Raw genomic sequence first — 15,050 nt, 5'->3', positions numbered from 1 at the left:
GAACAACATTCAGAATTTGTATACACTAAACTTGACATAGTAAATAATATTTAATAGATGTAGAACGTAGGAAAGTATAAAATTAGAAATTTAACAACTACAAGCAATAGAAGCGTTATATACTTCAAAGCAATGCTAATAAGCAGGTTTTATTTGCTTGAATTCCATGGCTTCCTTCAAAGCCTATAGCAAAATAACAATCAAGAAAATTTCTCTTCATCGCCCTTTTGGACTAACAAGTTGTGAGAAGATTTCAGTCGGACCCTGACTGGAAGTAGCATCTTGGCTAAGCTCATCCTGACCTCCAAGGCTTAGGTTCTTATAATGGTTTGCCATTTCGTTGTCTCCTAAATGTATTTCTTCAAACTCATTGTCATTAGTTCGAGTTGCAGAGTGAGTTGAACCATCCTTGTTTTCTTGCAGGTTGAGTGCAAATTCTAGATTCCACAACAGATCATTCATGGAGGGACGGTCAGCTCCGTGATCCGACAAACACTTTTCAGCTGTGTCCACGAACTTCTGCAAGCTTTCTGGATTTATTGTTCCCTTGAGATTGGGGTCAATAATATCCTCTAGCGTTCCTTTTTGGTTGCATAGCAATGCCCATTCTGCAAGACTAACTTGTTCCTTTGGAAGATTGGGATTCAGAACAGGCCTGGCACAGAGGGCTTCAAACAGGACAACCCCAAATGAGTAGACATCAGACTTTTCAGTCAATTGTTGCCTCCTGAAGTACTCAGGATCCAAGTAGCCAAAACTACCCTTCACCACAGTACTAACATGGCCAGCGTTCAAATCTGGACCAGTTTTTGACAACCCAAAATCTGATACCTTGGCATTCCAGTTTTCGTCCAAGAGAATATTTGTTGTTTTGACATCTCTATGAATGATGGTGTACTTGGCCCCCGTGTGAAGGTAGTGAAGCCCTCTTGCAGCTCCGATGCAGATCTCTAATCTTTGCTTCCACGTTAAAATATTTAAAGGCTTGATACCCTTGTACAAATGTTCCCTAAAGGTTCCAAGAGCCATGTAGTCATAAACCAAACACATCTCATTATCTTCCTCGCAAAATCCAATCAAGGACACCAAATGCTTGTGTCTCAACTTAGAAAGCATCTCAATCTCGGTCTGGAATTCATTGACTCCTTGTTCTGACTGTGGATTTGACCTCTTAATCGCCACTAGCATTCCATTATCAATGACACCCTTGTAAACCTTTCCAAATCCACCAACTCCAATCACGTTGGACTCATCAAAACTGTTGGTTGCTTGCTTTATCTCTTGTAACGAAAAATAGCGACATAGACCTTGGGTCATGGCAGTGAGGTTTGCACTTGTAGTGCTCTTCCCAGACGTGGATTTACTGCCATTTGTGTGTGAATTACCATAGATGGGAAGCCAGCTTGTTTGTGTGACTGCCCCTGGAACTCTCTTCTTCTTGTTGTAGACAGCAATGCATATTGCCGCCATAAAGGCAAAACCCGCAGCACCTCCTGCAGCTCCACCAATGACAGCTTTCTTGTCATATGTTTTGTGTGTATGGAAACTTGTTTCCTGTGATTCACCTTCGAGGAGCATGTCTGAAGGCTGAGGATTGGGGCCAGACAAGTCCGTGTCATTGAGCTTGAATATCTCCACCCCATTGAGTATAGCATCATAGAACTGTGGTTTTGAGTCAGGTGCTGGATGTAGTGCAAGCCAAAGTTGCTCATCCCCCTCCCCGTCTTGGACATATACCACATAGTCCTGGTAAGTTGTCATGCCTTTACCTCCTGTCCACCCAATAATATCAGCTTGAGCCTGTGCCGTATTGTTATTGAGAAATATATTGAAAACAATCTCATTGACCTTGGAATAATAGAAATCACAGAAATGCAACCTCACGAGGTACATGGAATTTGGATCAACTTGGAAAACCCACGTGAGGTTGTATCCCATGTTGACGTCCTTATCGGTACCCATTGATCTTGATGTGGAGTAGACAGTAGGAGGTGCAATGTACTTTGGCATAGTCTGATAGTCGATTAGGACATCCTTTTTAGCTTCGTTGGTGACACCATAGGATGAACCATATAGGTAAGGTGTGTCGTCGTACCACATTCTCGAAAGGTCAGAATCTTGGGCTGGAGACACATATTGCCCACCAACGTTTAGTCTAAACATGGTTTGCAAATTTAAGGTTTTGATGTCCATGGTTTGGTCACCAAACCCGACCAATGAAGCAGAGTCAAACAACTCAGGCATTTGGATCAATTGAATTCCATTGATGAAAGCAAAAGTCCCATTTTGCTTGTCAGAAGGTTTAAATGTAAGAGTCAAAGTATCTGAATTCAAAGGAGCAAGAGAATACTCTCTGTCAATGTAAGCTTGTGAGAGGGCCTGACAAGTGATAGAAGCGCTGAAATTGCTGAGGAGGGTAATCCCATTTGCAGCCACAGAGAAATATGAATCGGAGGGGTTGAAAGTTCCATAAAGGGATGGATAAAAGTGGAGCCTGAGCCAATAACGTTTATCAGGCTGAACATTAAATTTGTATGTTGTTTCTGATGTGAAAATTCTAGCTGACATGTATGGAACCACAGAGGAGAGGGAAGGATCTTGGTATGCGGCTTTGTATGTTGTTGAACCATTTTGTGTTGCCAAAAACTTATTATCAGGACTCCATTGCCTTCCATCCTCATCTTTGGCTCCCCCTTCATCCAACCCACAACCCAATATCAATGAACCTGGCTCCTCTATGGATGCACCGTGAATGACATGCAACAAAATAGAGATACCGACGAAATACAACAAGAGACTTGTATGCTTATGCATTTTTGAAGAGAAAAGATACATGTTGGGGTATACAGGAAAAGGAACTTGGTCACAAATTGTTATAATTTGCGAGACAAGAAGGATTTTCCTGTACCCCGAAAAAAAGATGTTAGCTTCTTGGTTTGATGGCGAGGTGTTGTTTTAAACCGTTCTAACTCCCCATGGAGGCTCAAGCAAACTAAAGAACTACCTGGGTTGGAATAACCAAACCAGGTTACCTACAAGAAAGGAGATGAAATTAAGTTTTTATTTATTTTTGTGTTTTGTTCTTTTGTTATGAATTCCAATTTTCCTTTTTTTTCTTCTTCTTTTCCATACTATTAGAACGGGAGGTGGGGAGGAAATACCGTATTTGAATGAATTGGATTTGTTACAAGTTTTTACAACAGTGGTTTGAATTTGATACATGTGATGAGCCTAGGCTATATTTAGCGTTGGACTACTTTTTTTTTTTTTTGAAGGAAAATAAAGCGTTGGACTACTTGTTAATTTATGGATTAATACTTTGTTAGTATTCTGTCATTAATCATCACACACACTGATATGAGGTAAAGAATAATTAAAAAGACACTTCTCCTCGCCATAAAACTCATACATTTCGTGACAACATATATAATATCTGTTTAAGTTTCACCTTAGCTGCTAATTAATTGCATATGGGGATGACATATATCAATCATATTATATGGTAATGATATAGATCATCTTCCAATTTTGTGAATGAATAAAAAAAAACGTGCAGTGTAAGTTTTAATCCCTTATATCAATCCTCTTTACCTGACTCGGATTATATCAAGGATCTAATAAAAGAATGACAGTAATACATTTTCAAACGATGATATAATGCAAATGAAGTACAGGAACGTACACGAACACGAACATGCAACACACTGACACGCCGACACCGAAATAGATAAAGATAATTCAATATAATTAAATATGTCAATGTTAGCTACCGATACATGTCTGGTGTCAGGACACGTCCAATTTAAGGAGTGTTTTTACTTCACATTATCATGTTGTCAACAAAAAAATGATGATACTATCCCTAGAGGAGTAAATATAAATTTCTTTGATGGGAGAACAAACCCCTCACGCTAAATTTTCTTCATAAAAAAATGATATATATTTTTTCCTCAAAATAACTTTACTGTAATAAATCCTAAAAAAAAACTTTATTGTAGTAACAATATACAAAGAGTATAGACCAACTTACTTCAAGTGTATTTTTGAGCTGAGTTACTCTAATAACTCAATATAAGCATTCAGTTTCACCAATCCAATCGTCCAATTAGCATTTCTTTTGAACAAATAACTTCACAACTTTTTGTAAATACTCACTAATTGTAAAATTTTACGAGAATAAGAATGCATGCAGGGATGGAACCAGAAAATAATCAAGTGTGGAAAAAAGTTATAGAGTAACTTTGGGACGACAATAGTAATAGTGTAAATGTGATTAACGAAACCAATGTCACAATTTCAAGTGTGCGGCAAGATGTTGCTTTTGTTTTGTCTTAATTGTTTTGAATGGATTGTGATCTTGAATTTGATGATTCACTTTTGTTTTCTTTCACAATAGGGTAAACAATCATTTCAGTATCTAAACACGTGATAAGTTATCACTATATAGTGTTAGAGTCTAAAGTCTAAACCCGTGACATGTTATTACTAAATAGTGTTCGGAGTGTACAAAAATTACTATATATATATATATATATATATATTTCTTTTTTTAGTGATTTTATGAATCAAATTGACTAACAAAATATACATTTAAATAATAAATTAACTAACAGATGAGTGAATGAAATTGTGAACGATCCAAAATATATTTAGGCCTGTCTTATAATACACGAATCTCTCTCTCTTTAAAATCATATGGTTGATGATCTTTGCTGATGTTGTGTGTGAAATTGAGCCTTAAGCATAAAAGTTTATTAAACATAATATTTTTTTTAATACTTGTTTGTCAGTATTAAATTTAAATATATATCTTATAATTTCTTGTATATAGTTTACATTTAAAATTTATCTATTTTCTTTACTAAATTATACTTCTAAACCTAGTCCTTAAGGCTTAATTACCAGCCCTATTGGTGAATGAGAGTGAGGCATTGTGATGAAATGAAATTATGTTGTTGTGTTACAGAGCAGTAAAACCGAAATGATATAAAGTTTGAGACAAATATATGTGCCAACGACACATGAAGGATATAGATATTTTTAGGCACTGTTTATCTTAGAAAATACGGTTCATCCAAAGCATACTCTACAATTTGAACAAGATTTTATAACCCCAAATGTAGCATCACCTTCCGAATTTAGGTAGCCACAACATAGAATAGAAGAATAGATTGTAGAATTTAAATTTACTTCAAAACAATGCTTATTATACAACTCACTCTATCTAAATTAATTAACGCAGGTGCGTGTATTATGCTGCAGGTAGTTACAAAAAATGAATGGTGAGAATATCAAACACCAAATTAACTGAATCCCTTATTATTAGACTTCTATTTAATTAAACATACCATTCCAGACATTTTCACCTTTCATTCTTTATTTCAATTACTCTTCCCTTCACGGCGACGCGGCACGGCGAGGCAGCTTCCTAACTGCCTCGGCTGTCACCATCACCACCATTACTAATTAATCATCAAAATTCATAATTAATATTATGAGTAGCGAGGAAATAGTGTTACAGGGAGGAGGAGTCTGCGAAAACGAGTTTTCAGATCAGGAGGAAGAGTTGCAACAGGAACATTCTGATCAGAAGGCCGAGGCATTGGCGTTTAAGAAAAGGAAACGTCTAACAAAGCAACTATCAATGTGTGGAACACCAGGAGACATGGCGTGGGAAAGAAGGCGTCGACAAACTCAACGTAGGAGGAATAGCATGCACGATTGCAACGACGAAGATCTAAATGAGCTTAGAGGATGTATTGAATTAGGATTTGGATTTAATGAGGAAGATGGACAAAAGCTTTGCAATACATTACCGGCTCTTGATCTATATTTTGCCGTTAACCGGAACCTGTCTCCAAGTCCGGTATCTACACCTACAACTCATCGCACTACTCACAGCCGTTCATCTTCATCTATTGCGAGTCCTACTGGTAGCATTGTTGATTCTGATTCTTGGAAGATTTGTAACCCAGGTAATTAATGTCACTCATTCATTATTGATAACCCAATTGTTCTAAATTGACATGGTTACGTTGAAAACTTTAATATTGTAGCAATAGCAATGCAAACAAATGCAGCCAATGAGGCTGCAATTGTGATTGCGATCATGTTTTTGAGACTTCTAATATATTTATACTAGAATTGTAGACCAACTTAAAACTATTATGATCGCAGATATAATTCATCAGTAATTATAAGTATCGTTTGTTACTCTAATGTGTTTAATTTGTGTATAAATGTTTCAAAGTATTCGGTTGTGTTTATTGTATATTATAGACGTAGATGTGTTCAACTCTGACTTTTAGCCCGTAATTAGTTGTTATTAATTTGGTGAATTGATTAATGTGGTTGCAGGGGATGATCCAGCACTTATAAAAACCAAATTAAGGCACTGGGCTCAAGCTGTTGCTTGTTCAGTAATGCAATCTCATTCATGATGAAGTCAAGTGTGGGATACATACATCATAAATATGTTCTGCTTTTCTTTCTTTTTTTGTACAGAGGGAGGGTGGTTCTCATTCTAGATATATGCAAAATAAATAAATAAATAAAAGAAAAAAACACCAAAAATTTAAAAAGAAAAAAAAAAATGTGCAGATTTTCTTGAGGGTTTTTGTTGGGGCTGAACAAACAAACACATTTGGTTGGTTGGCTCCAATTTGTAAATTGGTAGAAGGTTATGCTGTCATCAAATATTTGCACCATTTTCCTTTACCTTTTTTCCCTCTTTATTTGTATATTTTTTTCAATTGGATTGGATGTGGAACTGTCTCTCCGAGGAGCTATTCATTTCATGAAAACAATTTTGAGTTGAGCCACAACTGGTAAATGCTTTTTATAATATGAGCACTAAGCAAGGGTTTTTAGTTAGGCTCCAATTGTAAGGTTCCATAACTTTATAAAGATAATTGTTGATTTTGATTTCAAATGTAAGTAAACATGTATATGTATATATGTCTTTGTGTAAATTTAAATCAAATACAATTTTTTTTTTTTTTTGTTACATTCAAGACTAGAATATACTTGTCAACTTATATAGACTCTCAACCTCAACCCACATGCCGACCTTCAATACTAAGATGGTTGCTTTTGGTCCCCATAAATATATACGCAAACAGTTTGAAAGATGACTCTCAATTCTCAAACAATGTTTTTTTGTATTTTAAAGACTTTTAGAAAATAACTCTCGAATGTTACTTTTTAAGATAAAAAGCAAATATGAGCCAACACCAATTAAAGTTGTTTTCCCACTTAAATAATCCCCAAACTAATTTGGCTCACAAGCCGAGATTTTTTTTTCTAATTTTTTTTTTTAAATCAAATGAGGAAGGTTTTAGAGTCATATTACATTTGCGTTCATATGAAAATGATGTGTGTAGAGTCCATTGATGATGAAATTGGGCATAAAAATCAAGATTTTGATGTATATACTAGGGTGTCTAAGATTCTTTAAAATGAACTACAAAAACATACTATGGATTATAGAATCTAAAACGGATAACTTTGTTAAAAAAAAGTGAATTGACTTAGGAGAGGTTCAAATAATTTATATGATGTGTTCGAATTTTACACTTCAAAACATGTTTCGGATTATAGAACTTAAACAGGGGTAATTGCGTGTGTGTATTTTTTATCCACAAAAAATTATATAAAATAAAAAATTATTCAATATCATAAGTTTGTCATGTGTTGTTTTGCCTTATTTCTCTTCTTTATCTGATACTTACTATTTAGTAGATCAAACATGGTAAAAAATATGAACAATATCAAATTACATGGTTAAAACCATTAACCCGTTTTTTTTTTAATCTAAAAATGGGGTATTCGGGTTCGAACCCCTGCACATATTATGCATTGTCCTCCCAACTGAGTTAAGCTGACTGGGGACATTAACCCGTTTTTATTTTGTCAAAACAAACTCTTATCTTAATTGTGAGCTGCAGCTGCGCATATTAGGGTTTGAGCCCACGGCCCAAAACATAACCTTTATATATGTTGACTACTCTTAAGGTTTTGGTTTCTTTGAATTGTTTCAACACAGGGTTTTGCTCCTTTGAAAGAAAGAAAAACAGGGTTTTGGTTTTGCATTACAGAGGAAGAATCCCTTCAAGTCCTTGTTCTCGCTATGGCTCCCGATGCTTCCGACGCACTTGCAGTTAGGCAGAAAGTTCAACACTTTCTCAACGCTGCTCGTACCGGCAATCTCGATCTCTTAAAGAGTAATTCAATCATTCAATTAATCAACTTATTATCTACTATTTCGTTGTTCTTCATTCATCTGATTTTATATTGTTTTTATAGAATTTGCGGAACAGTTAGATGAGGGCAAAGATTTATCCAAAACAGTTGAAGCAATTAAAGATGCAAACAAGCGTGGAGCACTTCATTTTGCTTCTCTTGAAGGACAAACTCAGATTTGCAGTTATCTTATAGAGGATTTGAAACTTCGTATCAATGATAAAGACGATGACGGTGAAACTGCCCTCATTCATGCTGCACGTCAGGGACACACTGCCACTGCTAAGTATCTGATTGATCATGGCGCTGATCCTACTATTGCTAGCAATTTAGGAACTACGGCTTTGCATCATTCTGCTGGAATAGGTTTTTCCCTTTCTTTATTATTCTGTTAGGCGATCAATTGATTTTGATTGCACTATGGCCATGTTTGGAGAAACTGCTTAATTAAGTGCTTATAGTATAACTACTTATCGTATAAGTGCGGATGTATAGTATAACCAAAGATAGAATAAAGTCAAACTGTTTTCATAAGTCATCCTTGAGAGCTTATGGACTGATAACAAGTGTTAATGTCATTAGAAAATCTCAAATTAGCGAATCCAAACAGACACTATCTCATCTTGTGCAATGTTATTAGGAAAAAGTATTTTGTTGTTAAGTTTGTCTCTCTTGTTATGTGTTTGCTGATTTTGTTGTGATATGTGGTTTTTGTTCCAGGAGATACGGATTTACTTGAGCATTTGCTGTCCAGAGGAGTTAATCCTGATTTAGAAAGTGATTCGGGAACACCTTTGGTTTGGGCGGCTGGTCATGCTCAAGAAGCTGCTGTTACTGTTCTATTAAAACATGGTGCAAATGTAATTCTTCATTCCATTTCTTAATTTGTGTTACTTTGTGATAATGTTATGAAGTATACTCGATTTCTTTTGCTTCAGAAATTTGATTCGTTTGAGTATCAGAATTCTATATCTATTTGATTGGATATTTAGAGTATCAATTGGTGTTAACGCTTAGCATGTTCTTTTCTGTTTCTTCTTTCTAAAATTGCTTTGCTTTTCCTATCATCTGGATCTGTGGTCTTCTGAAGAAACAGTCATTTACCACGTTTCGATAATCAATATGCTCAAGTTTCATTTCAACAACGTTTTCTGACTTTTACATCAATATTTTATTGTTCAAATCGATAAGTGCAATCTTCATAAGCTTTATTGATACACTCTGTCATTGTTGAGATGCATTTTCTTGAATAGTTTACGAGGATTGATTAATTTATTCTTCTTGCTTGATTCATCACATCCTAATGAGACAATGTCTTAGAGCTTGTTTATTTGCCAATCTAGAAAACATTTCTGCATTTAGTGCACTTTTGTTTTTGTGTACTACTAATATGCTTATTACATGGGTATGGTTGACCAAATTTTCTTTCTTATCTATGCCGTGTTAAGTTTTCAATTTAGTTTTCTGAGATATTTTACAGAACTGCACTATTGTAATAGTATTACAAATATAATGCTTTCCCTTTCATCTTGGTGTTGTTTTGCAGCCCAATGCTGAAACTGATGATGGCATTACCCCACTCATTTCATCTGTTGCAGCTGATTCTTTGGCATGCTTAGAGCTGTTAATACAGGTTCAACATCTTGTTCAACTTGTCAACCCTTACTAAACAATATACTATGTTTATGATTTGGATATGTGAAACATGAAATAAATACTAGAATCTTTGCTGTAATATTATTATACTGATACAGAGATACTCCATGACAATTGTAGAAAATTTATCAGTGGAAATGGTGGGAAAAACGATGTATATGATGAATTAGTATATATAACCGACATCATTCATAGAATCGTGATGATTAACTATACATTTAATGATTTCATTTGAGTGACATATTGTAGGAGCAATAATGCCATTAAAAATTAAACTGCTTAATGTATGATAATGCAATCAGGCTGACAATTTCATTCCATGTTATATATCCATAACAATTAGTTAGTTGATTAGTTCAAAGTATATTATATATGCCTAGTATTACAAAAATGTACTGGGAATCAGTGCTAGTGGGTGTTATTTACTAAACATCTATCTAATGAAAAAGGGAAGAGATAGATACATCGGTAAAATACGTTCAAAGCTATAGAAAGCTGGGTTGAACCTTGTATTTTGTTGATGAATGTACCTTAAAAGGCGTCTCAACAAGTACCCATCCCGTAGTCTTAAAAGTTTGTTATGCTATCCTAGTGAATATAGATTTCCTGTATGTTTTTCAACTTCTGATCCATCTATATTTGGATTTTACTGTATACAGGCAGGTGCTAAAGTAAATGTTAGTGCTGGTGGAGCAACTCCTTTGCACATTGCAGCTGATAATGGAAGTCTAGAACTTATAAATTCCCTGTTGAAAGCAGGAACTGATCCTAATGTCTCTGACGAGGTGAGGCATATTTAATTTCGTAACATCCTCATTTGGCTCATAACCTTCTGATGCTAGTATAGAACTCAATGGCTGCCAAACAATGCCGAGAGTCTACTTATATAAGAACCGAATAGTATTTTCTTGTATTCTTGTTTCCAAGATTTTTCCAATCTTTTCAGCATCTCTGATGTCAACTTTGCTTATCCAGTGTAGTGCATATGGCTGTGGTAAACAACGTGCCTTCCATTAATATTTAGAACTAAATTTTATGTCTGTTTGGATCACAGGATGGTGTTAAGCCAATACAGGTTGCAGCTGGAAGGGGAAATCGTGGAGCTGTTGAGATATTGTTCCCCATGACATCCAAAATTGATGCTATTCCTTCTTGGACTATTGATGGGATACTTGAGCATGTGCAATCCGAAAGTAAAAAGCAGCAGGTACTGAAGCCCTAATTTTTTCTATGTCCTGCTGGACAGAGCTAATGAATATCATTGCTGCAAGAACATGGGATAAGTATGCTTACTTTTGGTTAAGATAGATGAAGCCGTGCTTACAATAGTCACCGCATTATCTTAAAATACAAAGTATTTGCCTTGTAGTTTCATAGGTTGTCAAGAATTAAATATTTTCTACATTTATTTTGTTACAAAGAAAAGAGAACTCTACAATTTTACTGTAGCTATCCAAATTAAAATGGAGGAACATAAAATATTCTCTGCTCAAGCCAGCATTCTCCAGCAAGGAATAAATTTATATGCGTAATGCTAAAATGATTTAAACTTTAACTGATTGTGGTTGCAGTTTTTACTATTATATTGTCTTGATCATATTATACTAAGTTCAAAAAGGGTTAACTAATTCTTTCTGATACTAGTTTGTATTTTTGTTGCCTGACAAAGTGGATTTCTTAATCTTTGTACTGAGTTGTAAGGGTAATGTGCAGGATGAATCGCTAAATGCTAAAGAAAATAACTGGTCTGTGGATGCTACTGTTTCTCAAGAGCAAAATATCCCTGAGGTGTGTTTTCCTATTAAATATATTAGCTGTACCTTTTTCTCAATTTGGTATGTTACAGACTTACAGCTGTACTGTCAATGTAAATAGCTGCAAAAATATTGTAGACGCTGGAGAAATATGCAAGTCGCATCCAATTATGTGTATTCAGTCAAAAGAATCGTCTGTTTACGTAAATCTCTCTTGTTTCTAAATTGTGTATTGCTTCAGAGTTTATGCACCATCTTTGTTGTTATCAGTTGCGTTCCCCTCAGTTTTGGCTGGGTTTTTTAAAGATATTTTAGCGAGCCTTTCTTCTTCTTAGGATTCTGTTTCTCATTTATCACTCTTCTGGTTTATTGTACCCTATCGAGTATGTGCACTGTCTTATTGTCAAAAAAAAGTATGTGCACTGTCTTAAACTTTCTTAAAAGATTGAGATTTTAATACATTGTCAAGTTAGAACCCATGATCAATTGCTTATTCTTATAATAAAATTTGATTTGATTTTTGATCTTTTAGTTAAGTGTGTCAACTTTACTTTTTTTTTCCTTGTAACATAATTGTGTGAACTTATCTAGGTGTCACCTGAAGCCAAAAAGAGAGCAGCAGAATCAAAATCAAGAGGGGATGAGGCTTTTAAAAGGAATGACTATCATACGGCTATAGATTCCTATACACAAGTAAAGTCTTGATCTCTCGTCTAACTCTTGAACTTCATCCTGTTTGTAACTTTTGCTTGTTGAGTACTTTTCGTGCACCATGCCCGATGTTAGTTATATGTCTCAATGGTGTTTCTGTGCAGTGTCCACTGGACATCCACATGTTTATCTAGTCTTGTTTTAGAAAATTAACTGCATTTATCTTCTTACTAAACGACAATCAATTTATGATATATTCTATTCTTTTCTTTTTGAATGTGTTTGCAGGCAATTGATTTGAATCCCAGTGATGGTACATTGTTTTCAAATAGAAGTCTATGTTGGATGAAGCTAGGTCAAGCTGAGCAGGCTTTAGCTGATGCAAAGGCATGTAGAGCATTAAGACCAGATTGGTCCAAAGCTTGTTATAGGGAAGGCGCAGCCTTGCGTTTGTTGCTGGTATGTTTTTTTTTTTTTTGGTTAATTGTTGCTGGTATGTTATCCTGAAACCTTTCCCCCTTGACATTCAGGACACGTGATTCACGTTTCTTAACTTCTATTTGCTATCCTTGTTGCAGAGGTTTGATGAAGCTGCAAATGCTTTTTACGAGGGAGTAACACTTGACCCTGAGAGCAAGGAGCTTGTAAATGCGTTCAGGTCTCCACATTGTTTTATTTAGACTTATTTGCACTTTTAGTTATTTTGCAATAGTTAATGCATGGTTTAGGTCTTCTAATACTCCCTCCGGTCCTTATTATAAGCAGCAATTGACTTTTTAGGTTCATTGTATAAGTAATGTATCTAGTCTATATTTATAACGAGATACATTAATTATTCAATGAACCTAAAAAGTCATTTGTTGCTAATAATAAGGACCGGAGGGAGTAATTTATTGAGCAAATTCAATTTAATTCAATTAAGTCTCTTCATCATTTTTTCTACTTTAAACTCTCAAATTCATATTTTTGAATCAAAATCATCACAAATTTAACTGATCAAATCTTCAAATCGCTTAGATTCACCAATGCTATCCAGCACATACAAGTCTTTATCTGTTGATCAGTTCATTAATTTGTATGTAACTAATCATGTATTCATCTTTTACAGGGAAGCTGTTGAAGCTGGAAGGAAATTTCATGGCACAACTAAAGATAAATCGTAGTTGTCATTTTTCTAATGTCCCTTACAAAGATAAAGAAACTAAAACGTTGTGGGTGATGCAGCCTTTTAACCTTATTGATATGTATTTTCTTGAGTACAATCTTACGAGTTCAGTTTACTGGTAAATTATTGCGTTAAAAAATTATACTAATTAGAAAGGTTATTGCTTATTTGACATCTTGAAATATTATAGCATTGGCGCATTGTGAAAATGGCAATGCAGGCAAATTGCACGTTGTCAAGGCTAAGGTTAATATGGACCGCCATTATAGGTGGTTCATAATAGATTACGTAGTTTGTAAGCTTAATTGAATCATCTGATTGTTATTCCATAAGACATTAGCCTTAAGTCTGAAGATCTTGTGAACTTTATCTTTCCTTCCCCCACCAGAGCCTTTCTTTCTACGACCCTTGAAATATACATACCCCTCTTAATAAGTTAGATGGGTCGGTGTAGTGTTTAATAAAAGGGTTAGTAACGTTTTGTTTTTATCCCTGTAATATTGGGTCAGTTGCCATCTTACATTTATTTTATTGAAAACAATTGCTTTAGAAACCAATATCTTTTAAAAGTGAAGACGAAGAACAGCAACATATTCCAGTGCTATGCTCTTCCTTTTTACCTGTGGTGGTTTACCAGTGTTACATTGTCGTGATATAAAAAATAGATTGAGAAGGTTGGTGGTTCTGAGGATTTGGAAATTATCTCCTTCATTTTGTCTCATTTTTTCTAAATGTTTCAACCCACCAATATTTGAAAATTGCTTTTCGAACATCAAAAAGTTCATAATAACATAAGTAAATGATCAAATTATCTTCAACGGTAATTAACTGCCTTTGGCATATCCGACAGGAGTTAACTGCCGCTGGCTCGAGAGGCGGTTAACTGCCTCTTGCACTTAAGTGCAGTTTCAATTGTGATTTTACGCGTTTCGGTCGAAAAATCAAAATAACTTATTCAGAATTCTACGAAACTTTACATACCCTCAATATATATATTTTTAGAGCTGTCTGCACAAAACCAGCTCAAAATTCAATTTTTAGGTTGACGTTTTGGTTTCTTGAGTTATTGGCGCATTTAAAATTCATATTTAATCCATCCGTTGTCGAAAAATTCTAATTTTTTGTGGGAAATATTTTTTTTATGTTCTTAATATGTGTGCAAAAAATAATGAAAAAAATTCAACCTCTATATAACTTTTCCGGACGCGCAGTTGGAAAAATATTGCAATTTTACGCGTTTCAGTAAAAAAAATCAAAATAAATTGAGGATTAGTCGAATACTACGAAAATTTTCAGATCCTCTATATGTATTTTTATAGAGGTGTTTGCAAAAAAAAAGTTCAAAATTCAATTTTTAGGTTGATGTTTTGAAGTTTCCGTGTCTTAAATTTTAGGCGCGTTAAAAATTCATATTTAATTTGTCCCTTGTCGAAAAATTCAAATTTTTTGCGGGAGATGTTATTTTTTTGTTCTAAACATGATTGAAAAAAATTGTGAAAAAGTTTAACATCTAGGACACTTTTTCAGACTCGCACTTGAAAAAAAGTTGCGATTTTGCATGGTTCGGTTGAAAAATCAAAATG

General features: G+C 34.8%; 3 protein-coding genes across 3 annotated transcripts; 2 read left to right on the top strand and 1 right to left on the bottom strand.

Annotated features, from left to right (window-relative positions):
• Positions 1-32: 32 nt before the first annotated feature.
• Positions 33-2,814, bottom strand: LOC25499688 (receptor-like protein kinase ANXUR1). Its single transcript, XM_013595081.3, has one exon. It carries the CDS (start codon positions 2,812-2,814, stop codon positions 217-219), a length of 2,598 nt encoding a protein of 865 aa, XP_013450535.2. The 3' UTR covers positions 33-216.
• A 2,556-nt stretch (positions 2,815-5,370) lies between these two features.
• Positions 5,371-6,502, top strand: LOC25499687 (uncharacterized). Its single transcript, XM_013595080.3, has 2 exons — positions 5,371-5,975; positions 6,358-6,502. Exons 1-2 carry the CDS (start codon positions 5,495-5,497, stop codon positions 6,438-6,440), a joined length of 564 nt encoding a protein of 187 aa, XP_013450534.1. The 5' UTR covers positions 5,371-5,494; the 3' UTR covers positions 6,441-6,502.
• A 1,487-nt stretch (positions 6,503-7,989) lies between these two features.
• On the top strand, positions 7,990-13,641 carry LOC25499686 (putative ankyrin repeat protein RF_0381). The gene is made up of 11 exons (XM_013595079.3): positions 7,990-8,222; positions 8,305-8,607; positions 8,962-9,101; positions 9,788-9,874; positions 10,557-10,682; positions 10,952-11,104; positions 11,611-11,685; positions 12,243-12,344; positions 12,591-12,761; positions 12,881-12,960; positions 13,411-13,641. Exons 1-11 carry the CDS (start codon positions 8,129-8,131, stop codon positions 13,463-13,465), a joined length of 1,386 nt encoding a protein of 461 aa, XP_013450533.1. The 5' UTR covers positions 7,990-8,128; the 3' UTR covers positions 13,466-13,641.
• The last annotated feature ends 1,409 nt before the right edge of the window (positions 13,642-15,050 follow it).

The sequence above is a fragment of the Medicago truncatula genome, chromosome 7, assembly GCF_003473485.1.
Source record: "Medicago truncatula cultivar Jemalong A17 chromosome 7, MtrunA17r5.0-ANR, whole genome shotgun sequence".
Lineage (NCBI taxonomy): Eukaryota > Viridiplantae > Streptophyta > Magnoliopsida > Fabales > Fabaceae > Medicago > Medicago truncatula.
Note: the sequence above shows the minus strand (reverse complement) of the source record. Positions and strands in the feature narration are given on the sequence as shown.

What these genes read in the sequence shown, in the direction of transcription:
- LOC25499688 (XM_013595081.3), bottom strand. Translation starts at nt 2,814, where the DNA reads ATGCATAAGCATACAAGTCTCTTGTTGTATTTCGTCGGTATCTCTATT.
- LOC25499687 (XM_013595080.3), top strand. Translation starts at nt 5,495, where the DNA reads ATGAGTAGCGAGGAAATAGTGTTACAGGGAGGAGGAGTCTGCGAAAAC. An exon ending in TTGGAAGATTTGTAACCCAG is followed by an intron (nt 5,976 to 6,357) that starts GTAATTAATGTC and finishes ATGTGGTTGCAG; the next exon opens with GGGATGATCCAGCACTTATA.
- LOC25499686 (XM_013595079.3), top strand. Translation starts at nt 8,129, where the DNA reads ATGGCTCCCGATGCTTCCGACGCACTTGCAGTTAGGCAGAAAGTTCAA. An exon ending in GCTTAGAGCTGTTAATACAG is followed by an intron (nt 9,875 to 10,556) that starts GTTCAACATCTT and finishes TACTGTATACAG; the next exon opens with GCAGGTGCTAAAGTAAATGT. An exon ending in GAGCTTGTAAATGCGTTCAG is followed by an intron (nt 12,961 to 13,410) that starts GTCTCCACATTG and finishes CATCTTTTACAG; the next exon opens with GGAAGCTGTTGAAGCTGGAA.